The sequence below is a fragment of the Chiloscyllium punctatum genome, chromosome 46, assembly GCF_047496795.1.
Source record: "Chiloscyllium punctatum isolate Juve2018m chromosome 46, sChiPun1.3, whole genome shotgun sequence".
Lineage (NCBI taxonomy): Eukaryota > Metazoa > Chordata > Chondrichthyes > Orectolobiformes > Hemiscylliidae > Chiloscyllium > Chiloscyllium punctatum.
Window position 1 is genome coordinate 63,190,845 of NC_092784.1, and position 20,713 is coordinate 63,211,557.

The 20,713-nt window shown below is 44.7% G+C and overlaps 1 protein-coding gene across 3 annotated transcripts in view; it reads right to left on the reverse strand.

The window, feature by feature from the left end:
• LOC140468227 (3',5'-cyclic-AMP phosphodiesterase 4B-like) overlaps positions 1-20,713 on the reverse strand; it is a 666,103-nt gene that overhangs the window by 268,442 nt on the left and 376,948 nt on the right. The window contains exon 1 of one of the 3 annotated variants that reach the window (XM_072564486.1): positions 3,204-3,390. The exons of the other annotated variants lie outside the window; for them this stretch is intronic. Within the exon in view, the coding sequence (XP_072420587.1) occupies positions 3,204-3,262 (59 nt within the window). The 5' untranslated portion in view covers positions 3,263-3,390. Of the gene's footprint in view, positions 1-3,203; positions 3,391-20,713 lie in introns of those variants that run through there. 3 annotated transcript variants of the gene reach the window in all.

Genomic DNA, 20,713 nt, shown 5'->3' on the forward strand with positions numbered 1-20,713 from the left:
TTAGTTACAGTCCAGCCCCACATTGTGAAGAATCTGTGTCCAGTCCACTTATTCAATCTTTTGGCACTCCAGTCACGTCCACTCTCTTGCCTGCTAACCCTCTCCTGACTTACTCTTACTTGGCAGTAGATGGTGACTGTAGAAGTTAACACTGAATGAGGAATCATTCTTTACTAAATGCTCTGTGGGCTTGGGATTAGCTGTTGATTTGAGGAACTATCTCTGGCTGAATCCACTGTGTGATTGCCTAACTGAAGCAGTCTGATGGCTGGGTGCAGGGATGAGAGCACAAACCACTCCAACACCATGGAAACAGGGTGAGGGAAATCTAAAGAGATAAATGAGGCTTTGGTAGAATAGAAGGCATGAACATTGAGTACTGAACACAGTACAGTTTTAAAATCCAAGGTACGTTGTAAAGTTCCACAGTTCCACTATCTGATCAGAGACAGATCACTGGTGGTACACCTCAGGCCAGGGGCTAGGTCAAGAAAGCAGGGCCTTCATGAAAACTTCAACAGGTGTGGGAACTGAACCAATTCACATCAAAAGCCAGCAAACATTATCTTGAAGTGTAGACAGAAGGTCTCTATGATAACATGATGGGCTGATCAAATGGGATCCAACAGAAAATCATAACTCCCTACCTGCATATACCACCACAAACACTTCACTTCAAATTTTGTCATCATTAACCTTAGATCTCCCTACATTTTAATCTTATCCTTCAATTTGCTGATAGTTTAAAAAAAAAATTATACATCCTATTCTCCAGGAACTGCACCCTGCCTTACACGTTCACCTTGAACAATCTGATTAAATATCCTTCCTTACACAGTCTCCCCCCATTCAGTTTAACTACCCTGCCTGACACACTCTGCCCCCCACATGGATTAGATACACTGCTCTACACACTCTCCAGTCTCATTTCCACCTTCTTCTGTTAGTTCTACATTCACAGGTCCAGGCTTAACTTCATTTTTAATTTTCATCCTTCTATTTCCTATTTTGTTTCTTTCTTTCCCTCCTCACTGTTTGTATACAGATAAAGCATTTTGTGCATCAGTTCACAGGCACTGCTGTGTACAGAGGGCACAAAGTACTTAACATTGACGCATAAATAGTGGACAATATTGATCAGGAGCACTATTATTGATCTGGAGTTGAGTAACAATCAAGAATAGTGCACAAAGTTAAAAATCACACAACACCAGGTTATAGTCCAACAAGTTTAATTGGAAGCACTAGATTTCGGAGCGACGGTCCTTCATCAGGTGAATCAAGAATAGGACATTGATCAAAATGTGAGATCAATCAAGATTTGCCAAAATGCTATATTTTGATCAGGAACACACTATTGACCAGGAGTTTTAGACTGAGCAGGGGCTGCTTGTTGATCAGTAGCAGAATATTAATCAGGTACAGAATTTTGATCAAGGCCAGAATATTGGTAAGAAGCAGAATATTGCTATTGCACTTTCTTTAGAAGTGTGAACAAATCAGTTAAGCACATTAATCTGATTAAAAACCAAAGTCTATAGAATAACAATAGCTGTGAAAGAATGAGATAACATAAGCATCAGCTGAGTGAGCTAGCTCATCAGTGAGGAGGGATACTCAGCCAGGTCTCTAACAGCTGAACTTCTCACAGCTATGCCAACTGCACAGGCCATAAATCCAAATGGAGACTGACTGGTATGAGTACCTCTCAGTACCAATGAAAAGTAGAGAACTTACTGCACTGTCAGCAGGTAGTGCTGTGGCCACTAACAATGTGCAGTTGTTGGGTGCTTGGCGATTGGTTAGTTCAGTTGGCTGGATGGCTAGTTTATGATGTAGAGTGATATCAACAATGTGGGTTCAATTCCAATGAGGTTAAATTGAAGAACTCTCCCTCTCAATCGTTCCCTTCACTTAAGGCATGTTGACCCTCAGTGTAAACCACTGCTGGTTGTCTCACTCCAGTGAGAAGGCAGCCCTAAGATCCACTAGCACTATGGTGACTTTACCTTGTTGGAGCTACCGATGGATGACACACAAGCCGAGGGAAGATGCAGCAACATGACTTGTTGAAAGTGGACCCATTTTTGAGAATGTCAAACAGAGAAGCAACCAAAGCATTGCTGAAGTGTAGACCCACAGCTGACAGAGCCTGACATCAGCTTCACACCTACAACTGATGCCCCTTTACTGGTGGCTTCATCCTCCTTGCTCTATATTCTAGTCTCTTGTCAGCAATCTCATTCAGATGGAGGTGACGTTTGAGTTTCTGTAGCCCCACGGTGGAGTTGATGTTTGATAGTTTTGCCCCACGGTGGAGTTGATGTTTGATAGTTTTGCCCCACGGTGGAGTTGATGTTTGATAGTTTTGCCCCACGGTGGAGTTGATGTTTGATCGTTTTGCCCCACAGTGGAGTTGATGTTTGATAGTTTTGCCCCACAGTGGAGTTGATATTTGATAGTTTTGCCCCACGGTGGAGTTGATGTTTGATAGTTTTGCCCCACAGTGGAGTTGATGTTTGATAGTTTTGCCCCACAGTGGACTTGATATTTGATAGTTTTGCCCCACGGTGGAGTTGATGTTTGATAGTTTTGCCCCACGGTGGAGTTGATGTTTGATAGTTTTGCCCCACGGTGGAGTTGATGTTTGATAGTTTTGCCCCACGGTGGAGTTGATGTTTGATCGTTTTGCCCCACGGTGGAGTTGATGTTTGATAGTTTTGCCCCACAGTGGAGTTGATGTTTGATAGTTTTGCCCCACAGTGGAGTTGATATTTGATAGTTTTGCCCCACGGTGGAGTTGATGTTTGATAGTTTTGCCCTACAGTGGAGTTGATGTTTGATAGTTTTGCCCCACAGTGGAGTTGATATTTGATAGTTTTGCCCCACGGTGGAGTTGATGTTTGATAGTTTTGCCCCACGGTGGAGTTGATGTTTGATAGTTTTGCCCCACGGTGGAGTTGATGTTTGATAGTTTTGCCCCACGGTGGAGTTGATGTTTGATCGTTTTGCCCCACAGTGGAGTTGATGTTTGATAGTTTTGCCCCACGGTGGAGTTGATGTTTGATAGTTTTGCCCCACAGTGGAGTTGATGTTTGATAGTTTTGCCCCACGATGGAGCTGAAGCTTGTTTCAAGTTCCCACCACCCTCTTCTGCCCTCAATCACTGTTTAACATCCAGTAAATAGAGAAGGACTACAAACCTAAGAGTCCTTGTGAATCGTTGTTTCTTGATGTCTTCCTCACTGAAGGAGAAATGCATAACACCGTCCTATACCAAATGAAGTCAGACCCTCGGCTACATCTGAGAAGCGTGTGTGAAGATGTCCAATGTCAGCTACTGCAAGACAATCTGAACCGAACAACTTGCCCAGCACTTACTCATTTCTCTCTCTGTCCCGAGGTATCAGAGGTAGCGTGGCTTTTTACAAAACCCGACACAGACTCACTGCTTTGGACTGAACCAAGTTACATTTCATTAAAATGCTATTTGTTTTATAGGATCTATTTACAGAATTGACAGCTGATGACGTTTAGACAGAGAAACAACCACATAAGCAACAAATTTGGAAATTTGCAACAAACTCGGAAATTTGCAAAAAACTGATATCTGGCAGGAAGCTAAACATCTTCATCCAGAAAGGACCTCAGGAAGGGTCACCGGACCTGAAACGTTAACTTTGATCTCTCTTCACAGATGCTGCCTGCTGAATTTTTCCAGCAATACTTTTGTTTCATTCATTCCCATAAGACCTAAGACATAGGAGCAGAAATTAGGCCATTCAGCCCATCGAGTCTGCTCTGCCATTAAATCATGGCTGATAAGTTTCCCAATTCCATTCTCCTGCTTTCTCCCTGTAGCCCTCAATCCTCTTGATACAAATGTACCGGTCCCCACAAAGCTGGCCAATCCCAGAGTAAGCCCCTGGTTTGTGCTGACTTGGCTCATGCCTGAGAGATCTCCGTTGCTAACCCTCCAGACCAGGAGAGCACCTGCTCCTCACAGAAAGGAAATGTGTGAGGGTACTGGTTAAGAGTAGAATTGGGCTTGAGTACTTGAATTTTCTAATGCTGCACCAATCCCATGTGATAGTGGGCAGAGAGCTGGGATTGCTTTGAGTTTTGCCATTCTTCCAGGACGGACCAGAGTGCACTGTTCCTCAGGTGCAGTGACAGGAAGTATCTGCCACTGAAATCTAATACATGGAGTAAATGTGTGGTATAAGTGAGAAGCACTGACTGACAACCAAGACTCCATTTACAGCAAATATGATCATTCTGTCCACATTTCACCCCCAAGTGCAATTTAAATATTTTGTGAAATATTCATAAAACAGAGCATCTACAAACCCTTTCTTTGGAGTCTGTTCTCCTAAAGTACAATCCTAAACTTAATCTCAACACCAATCCCAGCTCCCAACCTATTCCTATCCTAAGCTCTACAAAAAAACCCTGCACACACACATTCCAACATCCTCCACCTTAAGTCTTCCTCTCTGGTTTAACTACATAATTCAGACATCCATGCTGGCAAAACAAAAATTGAAGGGGATGTTGCTACTAGGTTGAGATGAACAGGGTTGGAGGAGGTTCATTTCAGGCATCAACACTAGGGCAGATCCTTCTGTGTCTAATGGCCTGTTCCAAGTGTAATCAGTAACCCAGCGGTTTGAAATGCACAGAATTCTTGGAAAAATATCGTATCAGTGTAAGTCTGGCAGAAATCCGAGCTAAGTTATATCACATGAAGGTCAATGTGAATGTGATTTTTAAAAATGAACCTTTACGTGTCCCAGTTACTTAGTGGGTAACTGTAATAAGGAAACACATGGATTGAGAGGTCTAGGGTTTTGGCTTTGATCTCTTTACCTGATTTCACACGGCTCATAACGTTTCTGTTAGTAACAGTATGAGGATTAGTTTTTTTTTACATCTAGCACTGCAATCACACAAAACTGAACATTTTTCCCATCACTACATTACCCATGGTATATTCTTCCACCTATTAACCACCACAGGTAAATCACCCATGTTTCCAATTGGACATTTACCATGCCAAGCCCATTACAGGTACCACACACCATCAAAAGTGAGGAAGGTGATGGTTAGCAGTTGGAGAAATTATCCAGTGAGGCCCGTGCCTCATCCCTTACCTCAGCTCTGTCTGCTGACTCCAGGTCCCACCTCCCCTCCCTCACTTCAATTTCTATCCAGGGAACTGCCAAAGTCCCTTTTCAGGGATCTTCCCCTATTCCAGTCTCCACTCATGTTTCTGCTGGAAAGTGAAGGGGGGCTTTGTTGTGATGCCTACTGTAGTTGATTGGTCTGCTCACACTTTTGTACACATTATGATAACCCAGTTGGGGGAAGGTAAATGGCAAGTGCTGGGTTCACACAGATCTGTACACCGGCAAGACACAATTCCAGGAGTTAAGACATTAATAGAACTACAACACATTGCTGTTCCAAGCAGACTGAACAGCTCACTGCCAAACTAGCAGACCTGAGTGAATCTCAGTGACGGGAATAAACGGTGCCATCGGTGTTCTGGGAACTTGTGGAGGGGGTGAAAGTGTGAGACGTTTTGCAGAGAAGTTGAGATTCAATAGTCAGCCTTGCAGTGATGAGACTTCACAAGAGTGGAGATTTGATTTCAAGTTGATCCTGCCATACTTTTGCAGGAATCTACGAGCTGAACAGCTCCAGTGCTGGGAATCCTGACTCCGTCTCTTTGCAGTAGTTCAGGAGGGTGTGTGCTGTCTTAGTGATGTCAGCCTGTCCTATCCCTCTGTACTCAGTCAGCTGTGACGACAGGACCATTCATTTCCAGCTCAGTGCTGGCTACTAGCCAGCTACAGTTCGATCAGAATCTCACTCCTGACTGAGACACCATCCCTGTCACTCACTTTCCCTCATTATCCACGGAGCAGAAACCCAGCAGGTCACATTAAAGACTTTCCATTTTGGGGGGAAATCCATGGTCAATGTGTAAATTACACACAAGATCGTGTCAGTTTTGTCATGTTGGTTCTTTCATAGATTCATACAGCACAGAAAAGGTCCTTTGGCCCAACGAGTTTGATCTGACATAACTACCACTGGACCACTAATCTCAATTTCCTGCATGTCCCATATCCTTGAATCTCGTGATATTTGAAGTACTCATCCAAATATTTTTTAAAGGTTTCCAGCCTCCCTACTTTACCAGGCAGTGCATTCCAGATTCCTACCACTCATTGTGTGAGCAAGATGTTTCCCAAATCCCTTCTGAATCTCCTGGCCTTTACCCTAAAACAATGCTTGATTGACTCCACAACCAAGGGGAACAGCTGATCTCTATTCACCCTGCTTACACTCTCATAATCTTATACACCTCAATCATGAACCCCGTCACCCTTCTCTGCTCTGAAGAAAACAATCCAAACCTATCTAGTCTCTCCCTATAGCTCAATATCTTCATCCCAGGCAACATCCTGGTGAACATCCTCTGTAGCCCCTCTAGTGCTAGCACATCCTTCCTATAGTGAGGGGACCAGAAACACACACTACCCCAGCTGTGGCCTGACCAACACATTGTACAACTCCAGCATTACCTCCTTGCTCTTAGTACTCTCTGCCATGGCTAAATGAAAGCAAGTGTCCCATATATGGCCTTAACCCTCCTGTTCACATGCTCTGCTGACTTCAGGGATCTGTGAATAATTACCCTGAGATCTCTCTGCTCCTCTAAGTTACCCAGTGTCCTTATTCATCAAATACTCCCTCATCTTGTTTCTTCTTCCAAAGTGTATTACCTCGTAGTTATCAGGTTAAATATTATCTGTCATTGGTCTATCCATCTGACCAACCCATCTGTATTTTCCTGTAACCTACAACCATCTTCTTCACTATTAATCACTCTACCAATCTCGGTGTTGTCTATAAATTTGTTGTCTGAACATTCCCCCCACATTTTCATCTATATCATTTATGAATCTAACAAACAATAAGGGTCCCAATCTGATCCTTGTGGTACACGGCAGGATACTGGCCTCTGGTCACTCAAACAGCTTTCCAGCGCTACCCTCTGTGTCCTATTGCTGAGTCAGTTTATGATCCATCCTGCTAAGTTTCCCACAAATCCATGTGCTTTAACCTTCTCAATCAGTCTCCCCTGAGGGACCTAGTCAAAAGCTTTGCTAAAATCCATGTAAACTACATCGACTGAACTTCCCTTATCCACACACTTGATCACATTTTCAAAATAAAAGATATGCCCTCCTTCTAACAAAGCCATGCTGACTATGCCTAATTAACCCATGCCTGTCCAAATGGGTATTAATTTCCATCCTCAGAATTTTCTCTAATGGTTGCCCTACCACTGACATGAGACTCACCGGTCTATAATTTCCTCGTTCATCTCTACCACCCCTATTAAAAAGTGGAACCATAATCAGCTGTCCTCCAGTACTCTGGCACTTACTCCATGGCCAGAGATGAATTACAACTTTGTGTCAGAGTTACTGCAATTTCCTACCTTGTGTCCTACAATAGCCTGAGATGCAATTCATCCAGGTCAGGGGATTTGACTGTTTTTAAGCCTGACAGAGCATCCAATGCCTCCCCATTTCCTATGTCAAACTGTGCAAGTTCCTCAGGTACCTTTTCCTGAATTCCATTCTCCATTTCCAGATTAAAACCAAAGGGAAGTATATATTCAACACCATTCCAACATGAGGTAGGATGTCCCCTTGGTCTCTACTCTTTCCCTGGTTGCCCTCTTCCCTTTAATGTTTAATAAAATATCTTTGGATCCTCCCTAATCTCTTCACAAGTCCTTTCTAATGCCCCTGTTTTGCTCTTCTAATTGCTTTCTTATGTTCCCTCCTGAATTTCCTGTACTCCTCCTAAAAGCCCTACTCTTCTTCTTTATCATCGTTATCTAGGATTCTCTGAACTTATTGCTCCTACATTTCCCTCAAAAAAGTATATGTTGGACCTGTACTCTCCCCAACTCCTTTTTGAATGCCCCCCCCCCCTCACCCCCACCATTGCTCTGCTGTAAACTTACCCACAAGGAGTTGTTCCCAGTTTACTGTGGCCAAGGTCCTGCTTTATTCTAATAAAATTTGCCTTCCTCAATCCAAAGCTGTCTTTTGCAATCCGTATTTTTTGTTGTCCAGAACAAATTTGAACTGCACCATATTGTGGTCACTATTGCTAAAATGTTCCCCCATTAAGTGAGTTTTGAGAAGATCTGTAGCTCAGATTGAGGTTCTGGATGTAGGTTTGCTCGCTGAGCTGGAAGGTTCGTTTTCAGACGTTTCGTTACCAAACTAGGTAACATCTTCAGTGAGCCTCTGGTTGAAGCACTGGTGGTGTAGCCTGCTTTCTGTTTTTATGTTTGGGTTTCCTTGGGTTGATGATGTCATTTCCTATGGTGACTCAAAATCTCACTGGGCCCTCCAATACTGAGAAATCAGTACAATTCATACAACTGCAAGCAGCATTCTCCAGGCTAGCGAGGGGGGTTGCAGTGGACTACACATGGACCCAAAAGCCATCAATTTTAAAGCATAGCCCTTTCAGATCATGAAAACTACATTTGTGCTGGATATCATTCGCCTTTGAGACTCTCTCTCTCCGCCGATTCTGGAATGGTGTTAAAAAGCGATTGCCACCTGAGGACAGACTCCGAAAAGAGCTCCCACATGATCCTGTTTGTCAATACTACCTCTGATTTGGCTTCACACAAACCTCATGAGATAGAAATGGATGCTGAACCAGAGAAACAAGTGAAAACCTGGTTAAGGGGATAGACGTTAAACAGCACACTAAAGGTATAGAGGTTTGGCACGAGAATGAATTTGGCAGCTAAAAATGGGCTGATTAAAATCAGGGATAGGGGTGGAATTGGAGGAGCATGGTAGGGGATGCTGGGGGAGGAAAGGTTGCAGAGGGATTCGAAAGTAGTGCTGAGCATTTTAACACAGAGACTCTGCTTTGCTGGGAATCTGTGCTTGTGAGAACAGGGGAAGGTGACTTGGTGCCTGCAGCACAGTCTGGGGTGAACAGAATCTTATCGACAGGCAGGACGGCCAGAGGAACACTGCTGGAGCTGTCACTATAGCTGAGCCAGCAGCGTAACCAGGTAAGGTTAGACGGGTGGCAAGGAGATGCAGAGATGTGGGCTCTGAAATATAGGTCAGCAGCAACAAGAACTCAGTGTGAACAGCGCGGTTCAGCCTGAGGGGGTGACCAGGGAGAGGAGTGGTGGGGATGAGATGATGCCATGGGGGTGGGGGGGAACGGGGGGGAATGAAATGGTGGCCCGATGGACTGAGGCACTGATTGAGGGGGTGGGTTTGACAGCGAGGTTTGTGATGGGAGCAAAAGACAACATCTTCAGGCTTCTTGATCTTTAACTGAGGATTTTCTGTCCCACCCAGGATTGGGTGAGGATTTTCACAGGACAGGCAGTAGAGGAATTGACAGATGTGGCATACAGGTGTCTATTGTATATCCATTCAGCGAAATGATATTAACAGAAGGCATGTGGATGGTCAATAAAAAGTAATCACTGGTAGAGCATTGGTTAGAATCCTCAAATAGAGCCTTCCAAACCCATAACCACTTCCATCTGAAGGACAAAGGGAGCGGGTACCTGGGAAAACTATCACTTGTAAATAACTCTGCAAACCATTCGCCATCCTGACCTGCTGCTAGGGAGCACTGCCTGAGGACACTGAGCCAATAATAATATCAATGTTTCTCTGAGGCCCTGCTTAGAAATCCAGCCCTCTGACCAAACCTTTGGACATTTAACCCCATACCTTCTCAAATGACACAGCACCATACTTTGGTTTGTGAAACTCCTTGGTATCACTTGCTCTGTTGAAAAGCCAGTATAGATAAAAGTTCTTGTTGCAGTGTGGGGCCTGTTGGGTCCTCAGTAGTTTAAATGGAATGGGTTTAAGATTGCAGCAGCCATGCCCCATGGACAGCAAAGTTTTGAGAGGTTGGGGAGTTGTGGCACAGGGTTAGACAGAGAGAGAGAGAGAGAGATGCAGGCAGGAGGAGGACACCCTGGAGGAAGGCAAGCTAGGGTTTTCCCAATTCTTGCTCTGTGTGGTTACTGTCGGCTCAGGGACTTGGATGCTATCCACAGCTTGCATTGCCTCCATGAGCAGTGAGTGTTTGGGTGCGGGGATGATAGCGACGCTGTTATCTACCCTGTAAGGGTTATTATGCATTTAGCAGAGCATGAGAACCTACGAAAGAAATGTTGTTACTTCTTCCTTTTCAGCTCCTAAATTATAACAGACACATCAGGATCAGCAGTCAGGTGGTCTGTAAGGAGGTGCGTACTTAATATCCTGAATGTTCAGCTACAGATGGAGGGATGGTGATGTCTAATGAAGAAATGATGACACCAGCAAGAGAGTCCTGGCAGAGAACTCTCACAGGGCCAACGGGCAGTCCGGCAGTAAGTGTCAATGCATCCTTGGAGAGAGCTACCTCAATGAGACTAGCACAGGGGAAAGATTAAAAAACAACCTTTTATAAAGAGCTCACTATTCACTGAGATGTTTTTCTGCACAGAGTAGGCAGGATGTGGGGAGGGCTTTGGGGGAGGGGTTGATTTTCAGAGAAATGAATTGGGTCATTGTGCAGAAAACTTTTATAACCTCACAGGAAAACTAGACTGAGACCATCTGTCACATACACATCGACACAATCCCTCTCTCTCTCACACACACACGTACACACACTCCCTCACATACACACACATACATTCCCTCACAAACATACACACACTCCCTCACAGACAGATATAAATACATTCCCTCTCACACACACAAATACACATACTCCCTCACACACAGATACACATACACACATTCCCTCACACACACGTACACACACTCCCTCAAAACCAGACTCTCTCCCTCACACACATACACATACACACATTCCCTCACACACACATACACACACTCCCTCAAAACCAGACTCTCTCCCTCACACACATACACATTTACACACTCCCTCACACAAACGCACACACACTCCCAACACAAACGCCTTGACAAACCAGACTCCCTCCCACACACACTCACATAAATGCAGCTCCTCACAATCCAGACTCACCCACACACACATTGCCTCACACGCACACGCTCCCACACAAACCCATCACAATCTCACACACACACCCTCACAAACCAGACTCTCTCCCACACACACTCCCTCACACAAACACAGCTCCTCACAATCCAGACTCACCCACACACACATTACCTCACATACGCACACTGCCTCACAAAACCATTTCCCCCTCACACACACTGGCTCACAAACCAGACTCTCTCCCACACACACTCCCTCACACACACACTTCCTTACAAACCTAACTCCCCTCCACACACACTCCCTCACACACACACACACACACACTCCCTCACAAACCAGACTCTCTCCCACACACACTCCCTCACACACACACTCCCTCACAAACCTAACTCCCCTCCACACACACTCCCTTAAGAACCAGACTCCCTCCCACACACACACTCCCTCACAAACCAGACTCTCTCCCACACACACTCCCTCACACACACACTCCCTCACAAACCTAACTCCCCTCCACACACACTCCCTTAAGAACCAGACTCCCTCCCACACACACACTCCCTCACAAACCAGACTCCCTCCCATACACACTCCCACACAGACTCCCTCCACACACACACTCCCACACACACACTCTCCCTCACAAACCTAACTCCCCTCCACACACACTCCCTCACAAACCAGACTCCCCTCCACACACACTCCCTCACAAACCAGACTCCCTCCCACACACACTCCCTCACACACACACACACACACTCCCTCACAAACCAGACTCTCTCCCACACACACTCCCTCATAAACCAGACTCCCTCTCACACACACTCCCTCACACACACACACACACACTCCCTCACAAACCAGACTCTCTCCCACACACACTCCCTCATAAACCAGGTGTGAGAGAGAAAGCAGGAAATTATAGACCAGTTAGTCTGACCTCAGTGGTGGGAAAGATGCTGGAGTCTTTTATAAAGGATGAAATTACGACACATCTGGATAGTAGTAACAGGATAGGTCAGAGTCAGCATGGATTTATGAAGGGGAAATCATGCTTGACTAATCTTCTGGAATTTTTTTGAGGATGTAACTCTGAAGATGGACGAGGGAGATCCAGTAGATGTAGTGTACCTGGACTTTCAGAAAGCTTTTGATAAAGTCCCACATAGGAGGTTAGTGAGCAAAATTAGGGCGCATGGTATTGGGGGCAAAGTACTAACTTGGATTGAAAGTTGGTTGGCTGACAGGAAACAAAGAGTGAGGTAATAAACGGCTCCATTTTGGAATGGCAGGCGGTGACCAGTGGGGGTTCCGCAGGGATCAGTGCTGGGACCGCAGCTTTTTACAATATATATTAATGATATAGAAGATGGTATTAGTAATAACATTAGCAAATTTGCTGATGATACTAAGCTGGGTGGCAGGGTGAAATGTGAGGAAGATGTTAGGAGATTACAGGGTGACCTGGACAGGTTAGGTGAGTGGTCAGATGCATGGCAGATGCAGTTTAATGTGGATAAATGTATGGTTATCCACTTTGGTGGCAAGAACAGGAAGGCAGATTACTACCTCAATGGAATCAATTTAGGTAAAGGGGCAGTACAGAGAGATCTGGGTGTTCTTGTACAGCAGTCAATGAAGGTAAGCATGCAGGTTAAGCAGGTTGTGAAGAAGGCTAATAGCATGCTGGCCTTCATAACAAGAGGGATTGAGTATAGAAGCAAAGAGGTTCTTCTGCAGCTGTACAGGGCCCTGGTGAGATCACACCTGGAGTATTGTGTGCAGTTCTGGTCTCCAAATTTGAGGAAAGACATTCTGGCTATTGAGGGAGTGCAACGTAGGTTCACGAGGTCAATTCCTGCAATGGCAGGATTACCTTATACTGAAAGACTGGAGCGACTGGGCTTGTATACCCTTGAGTTTAGAAGACTGAGAGGGGATCTGATTGAGACATATAAGATATTATTAAAGGATTGGACACTCTGGAGGCAGGAAACATGTTTCCGCTGATGGGTGAGTGCCGAACCAGAGGACACAGCTTAAAAATACGGGGTAGACCATTTAGGACAGAGATGAGGAGAAACTTCTTCACCCAGAGAGTGGTGGCCGTGTGGAATGCTCTGCCCCAGAGGACAGTGGGGGCCCAGTCTCTGGATTCATTTAAGAAAGAGTTGGATAGAGCTCTCAAAGATAGTGGAATCAAGGGTTATGGGGATAAAGCAGGAACAGGATACTGATTAAGGATGATCAGCCATGATCATATTGATTGGTGGTGTAGTCTCAAAGGGCAGCATGGCCTACTCCTGCACCTATAGTCTATTGTCTATTGACTCTTTTTCACACACATATGCACACACACACTCCCTCACAAACCTTCTCCCTCTCTCACACACTCCCTCACAAACCATACTCTCTCCCACACTCACTCCCTCACAAACCATACTCCCTTCCACACGCACCCCCTCACACACACACTTCCTCACACACTCCCTCACAAACCAGACTCCCTCCACACAGACCCCTCACAAACCAGACTCCCTCCCATGCACACACCCTTACAAACCAGACACTCTCCCGCACACATTCCCTCACAAACCAGACTCCCTCACAAATACACTCCCTCACAAACCAGACTTCCTCCCACACTCTACCTCACAAACCCGACTCCATCCACACACCCTCCCTCACAAACTCCGTTTCCCTCACACACACTCCCTGACAAACCCAAATCTATCCACACACACTCCCTCACAAACCTGACTCACTCCCAAACGCAACCCCCCCCACACACACACTCCCTCACAAACCAGACTCCCTCACACACACACTCCCTCACAAACCCAACTCCCTCCCGTACACACTCCCTCACTAACTCGACTCCCTCCCACACACACTCCCTCACTAACTCGACTCCCTCCCACACACACTCCCTCACTAACTCGACTCCCTCCCACACACACTCCCTCACAAACCAGACTCACTCCAATACACACCCCCCACACACACACTCCCTCACAAACCCGACTCCCTCCCATACACACTCCCTCACTAACTCGACTCCCTCCCACACACACTCCCTCACTAACTCGACTCCCTCCCACACACACTCCCTCACAAACCAGACTCACTCCAATACACACCCCCTCACACACACTCCCTCACAAACCAGACTCCCTCTCTCACACACTCCCTCACAAACCAGATTCCCTCACACACACACCCCCTCACACACACTCCCTCACAAACCAGACTCCCTCCCACACACACCCTCACAAACCCAATTCCCTTCCACACACACTCCCTTACAAACCAGACTCCCTCCCACACACACACCCTCATAAACCCAACTTCCTCTCATATACACACTCCCGCAGAAACCTGATTCCCTCCGACACACAGTCTCACACAAACCTGACTCCCTCACACACACACTCCCTCACAAATCAGACTCCCTTTCATACACACTCCCTTACAAACACGATTCCTTTCCACACACACTCCCTCACGAACCCGACTCCCTCCCACACACACTCCCTCACAAACCTGACTCCCTCCCACACACTCTCCCTCACAAACTCAGTGCTCTCCACACACACTCCCTCACACACATACACAGACTCCCTCACAAACCTGACTCCCTCACATACTCTCCCTCAAAAACCAGACTCCCTCCACAAACACTCCCTCACAATCCCGGCTCCCTCACAATCCCGCTCCCTCACAAACCCAACTCCCTCACAAACCCAACTCACTCCACACACACTCCCTCACAAATCCGACTCCCTCTCACACACACACACACACTCCCTCACGAACCCAACTACCTCTCACACACACAAACTCCCTCACAAACCCGACTCCCTCACACACACACACATCCTCACAAACTAGACTCCCTTCCACACACACTCCCTCACAAACCCAATGGCCTCCACACACACTCCCTCACAAATCCAACTCCCTCCCACACACACTCCCTCACACACACACACACACACAAACACACACTCCCTCACAAACCAGACTCCCTCCACACAACTCCCTCACAAACCATACTCCCTCCCACACATACACTCCCTCACAAACCTGACTCACTCACACACACTCCCTCAAAAACCAGACTCCCTCACACACACTCCCTCACACACACACACTCCCTCACACACACACTCTCACACAAACCAGACTCCCTCCCACACACACTCCCTCACAAATCATTTTCTCCCCCACACACACTCCATCATAAACCCGACTCCCTCAGACACACACACACTTTCTCACAAACCAGACTCCCTCCCACACACTCCCTCATAAATTAGACTCCCTTCCACACACAGTGCCTCACAAACCCAATTCCCTTCCACACCCACTCCCTGACAAACCTGACTCCCTCTCACTCATACTCCCTCACAAACCCAACTCCCTCGCCCACACACACTCCCTCACAAACCCGACTCCCCTCCACAGACGCACACACTCCCTCACAAAGCAGGACGTTTTGCAATAGAGTGCTGAATCTGTAAGGAGGGGCTTCTCATTAAATATGTACAAATCTGTGATGGTGGCCCAGGGTAGTTTAAGGAAGTGGTTAATCAGATGTACAGGATTCTGAGCTTTATATGTAATTGCACAAAGTACAAAAGGAAAGATGTTATAATGAACCATCGTACATAACCAGTTTAGGCTCAATTATTGTTATTTGTCCAGTTGAGTGTATCACATACCAGGATGGATATAAAGGTAATGGATGTACGATTTACAGGAATGATTCTGGGGTTGAGATGCTATGGTTGGATGGAGAGATTAGCAGAGTCAGGGCTGTTCTCCTTTGAACATGTTGAGAGGAGATCTGAGAGAAATGTTCAAAATCACGAGGGAACTGGGCAGACAAAATAGAGAGAGGAGTTGTTCCCATCTGTGAAAGGATTAAGAATCAGAGATCACCAATATTTAAAGTGATTCAGGACCTGGAATGTTGTGTCTGAAGATTCAATCATGGATTCCGAAGGTGAATTGGTTTGGAGAAAAGAATTGATAAGGAAGGATTGTGATGAGCGACCAGCACAGACTGATGGACAAATTATTTCATAGAATCCCTACATGTGGAAAGAGGCTATTTGCTCATCAAGTCCATACTAACCCTCTGCTGAGTATCCCAACCAGACTCCTCCCCTATCCCTCCCATGGCCAATCCCTCCATGGACTATGGAAGAAAACCAGAGCATCCGGAGGAAACCCATGCAGACACTGGGAGAATGTGCAGACTCCACACTGTCACCCAAAACTGGAATCGAACTAGGTTCCTGGTGCTGTCTCCTCATGTATTATAACTATTTTATAAAACTATTCGATATTTGGTGATATGCAGTTGAGCTCACACAAGGATGTGGGGCAGCAGGAGAAATTTCAAAATGCGTACAGTTTTGAATGCAAGATTTTCTGACTGCATCAACAGCAGAAGCTATTTATTAAAGCTGATCTTTGCGATGCTCCAGTATTTGGTTTAAAGATTATCCTGCACTGTCCTCTGCTGATGATGCTTGGTACTGCTTGGCCAGCCTTTAGATTCTATTGTCACATTTGGAAGTTGCCAATCTAACAGAAAAAAAACAAAAGGGGAAGTCTACCACACGTGAACTGGGTAAACAAACACACATTCGTGGCCTAGGCCGAAACATTATCACATTTATATCATTTCCTTCTGAATTGAATAAATCTCCGGAAATATATTCACTCTTCACAATCTTACACGTTTTCTTTAAAACCGTGCAAGAACTGGTTTCTGTAATTCCAACATTACAACAGCGACAACAATTCAAAAATGCTTAACTGGTTGGAAAGTGCTTTTGGATGTTTCAGGAATGGAAATGGTGCAGTTGTGATATTTTTGGTTTTCAGTCTGGGGAACGGTTGGCCCCAGGAAAAGGTCCACCCTGGTGAGGGAGACGAGGGGAGGGTCAGGCCTGTGGAGGGAGGGGCGAGGCGCATTAATCAAACTTTCAGGGAGCTGCTTTAAAGTCTTGACAGCATTGCAGGTGTCAGGGTTTCCACGGCAGTGAGCCAGCACCCCAGCTGTCTGCAGGCGAGAATCATAATTCCTGCAAATTTCATCAAATAAAAACGTTGCATCTCAGGATTAACCCTTCCTTTCACCTGAAGCATTATTTTCCTTTCACTCAATTCATTTCCTTCTGTTTGTTCCTCTCCTGAAGCCTGACTGCTCAGGAATCTCTCACCTCATCTTTCGGACAGTCCCTCAGGATTGAGGGTGACTTACTTCCTCTCTCCGATTCAGTTGTTTCCAAGATGACTGATGATTCCAGTGTGTGATCTACAGACCCTGCCATGTGTGGGGCAGGGGTTCCTGGAACGGTTGGGTGGATGGATTGTTTAGGGGTTTGAGTGTTCCCTGCAATGCCTCGACTTCACCTCTTGATGTGTTCACTGCCTTCCTGAATGAATCTTCTCTATTTTGGTTCGTAATATGCCAACGTCTTCAGCAAGTCATGTGGACACGTTGACCTCTTCAGTGGTGCTTTAACACATCCTTCTGGGTGCCCTGATAGAGCTGGCCAAAAGCCTCTGACTGTGTCAAGCATGAAAACTCATGGAGTATCCTCCTCAAATATGGCTGTCCCTCAGCAACTTGTTCCCATCCTCGGCCTGCTCCACATGATGCACACTGTGACCCACTCCAATAGAACCAACACAAATCCAGCTCTATGAAAACTGGGATCAAACAACCCTGTCATTGCACCAACTCTCTTCTCCTTTATCCTTGCTGTATAACTTCAGCTTACCTCCCGCAAATAACTCACAGGTGCAGAGGTAATCTACAGACAGATGAGAAATTGTTCAACCCACACCCACTACGATCCAACTGAGCTGAGGTATGTTTTCTTGGTATTCACACATGGGAACAGAACCAGTAATAACAATTGCTGGAACCATAACCTATTTAAGAAGAATTTCTGTCTCTTTCAAAGCTATGTGGAGTAACTGAACATAACATCGGACTGTTATGGTTAGGTTTATTGCATGGACTGATTTTTCAAGATGGCTTTGCTTGTTGCTCAGAGTTTTCAGGGAGTAGAAGGTGTAACTGTGAGCTATTTGAAATCTTTGACTAAGGCCAAATGGAAAGTTAACAGTTAAATGGAAGATAGAAATAAAAGCAGGATCTCACTAAAAAAGATGCTGGAAATGTTCATCCAACATCTGGGTTAAGAGAAGGGAAATCTGAAATCAGGGTATTATTTGGTTAAGGTACAGTTAAGACATAAAATCATAAACTTGCCTCAGAGAAAAATAAATGAAAAAATAGAACTAGAGGAAAAAGAGAATGGGGGAAGTTATCAAAGAAAAGAGAAATGGAAAAGTTTAACCAAAAAAAAGCTAATGAAAGGCAAGAGAATGATAGAAAAGAAACTTGGATACAAACACTTAAAAGAAAGAGCTCAGAAGAGTTAGGGAACTTGGAAAACACGGGGTGGCCAGAAAAAAACATGAGGTGGCCAGAGAAAAACTCAGAGGAAGGAAATAATGAAGAGCTTGTAGCCCAAGAGATAGATTTGGAACTTAATCGGGGATATATGATTATGGAAGAATTCAGAAATGGTACTGTTGCACAGAAATAAGTCCAACTCATCTGTGTCAACCAGATATCCCAACCTAATCTAGTCCCATTTGCCAGCAATTTGCCTCTATCCCTCTAAACCTTCCTATTCATGTACTCATCCTGGTGCATTTTAAATGCTGTAATTGTACCAGCCTCCACCACTTCCTCTTGCAGTTCATTCCATTCACGCACCACCCTCTGTGTGAAAAGGTTGCCCCTCAGGCCTCTTTTAAATGTTTCCCCTCTCACCCTAAACCTATGCCCTCGAGTTTTGAACTTCCCTGCCCTGGTGGAATGACCTAGGCTATTCACCCTATCCATCTTGTGTGTCAGTTATCAAAGATCTGAGAAGCAGCACTTCAGGCACAGATCAATTATGTCTCTTATACAGACAGCTACACTAGGGAGATGGGAATCCACAAAGGCCATTGGAGTAACAGAAAATCTACAGATGGAAGAGGCATCAGTTACAGGAAGCAAAGTGAAGGATACCAAAATAATATAGAGGAGAAAGACCAGAACCAAGAATTGATATGAAGAAAATCACATGCTGCCAATTGTAAAAAGACTGAACATATCAAAGTTAAATAGGAGACTGACTGCGATAATCGGAATGTCTGGCACATCCTCAGAAAAGGGAGCATCAGGAAGTAGGTACTAAAACTGTACTGGTGGTTCAAAGAGAACATGTTTCCTTAGAATGGACTAAAAAAGGGTGAGATGATTCAGGACAGACAAAGAAATTCTTCTCAGAATATCGATAAAGAGAATTGGATCAGTACAGGGTCTGAATATTTACTTCAAAAGGAGAAGTGTTCCCTTGATCTTCAAATCAATGAGGTAGACTGATAAGTGTATTAAGAGACACTGGAGTAAGTTAGTCACTCGTGCTCGCCCATTTATTTTCCAGAGGAGTTAATTAAAGAGAAAATACAAACTGAGGCTTACATGAGAGGTTACAGTCCAGTCCCGATATACACAATTTAATTAAAGAGTGACTGAAACAGTAGGGAAGTTGTGCTTGGAACAGTAAATTGATAAGTTTATTCTCCAGCAGTCAGATTGGATATTATGCAGCTTCTCACAAAGTTAGTCTCCCAGAAAGCTATCAAAGTGCCTTATAAATGCTGTTCCAGAATCATACATCAATCTGTGTCAATAGACCAACAGTCTTTGACTGTTCTGATGTTAATGTAGGAGATACATTACCCATAATACAGCATCTTTACTGACTCAATCCAGAGAAATTAGTTCACATGGAGCGAACTATAAGTTCATTATTAACAATGACATTATTGAACTGAACCATTGTAGCTAGAACGCACCGATCATGATAATGTCAAAACCAGAGGAGTCATAAAAATTCTGTATTATTGAAAAGTCAATGTAGTAAGAAAAGCAGATTTGAATCCTGTACCAAGATTGTAGGACTTTATTACAAGCATTAGAAACTGATGAAAGTCATGTGATTTACATAATGAAACAATTTTTTGAGTTTGGATTATAAATTGATTGCATATGGTTGATGGTTTATTTGAGTAAACAGATTTAATTATCTTTTAAAAGCAACAATTTAAAACAAGTGTGTGTCACAGAGCAGATGATTAGAGGCCTCCTGGAGGGTTGATAGATATTTGGTTATATTGTGAGGTTTTACAACAGAAGAGAGAAGAGCTTAAATACAGTTGCTTGCTTTTCAGTTCAGAATAATCAAGGATTTATTTTAGTTTAGAAACTCCCAGAGATGGGAAAGCATTTGAGTTCAGTCTGAAGAAGAGCTGACAGAGTTTAGATGCAAAAATATGTAAGAGGAGTTTGTTCAGAACATAATTTAAGAAAACTTCCAAACCAGGAATATTTGCTTAGAAATATGCAGATTGTGAACAGACTGTGAAAGTCTACGGTCTCCATTGAGTGAGTTAAAGGAAAAATCTTCACAACACACAGGATAGGAACAGAGAAAAAAACAAATAAGGAAAAATC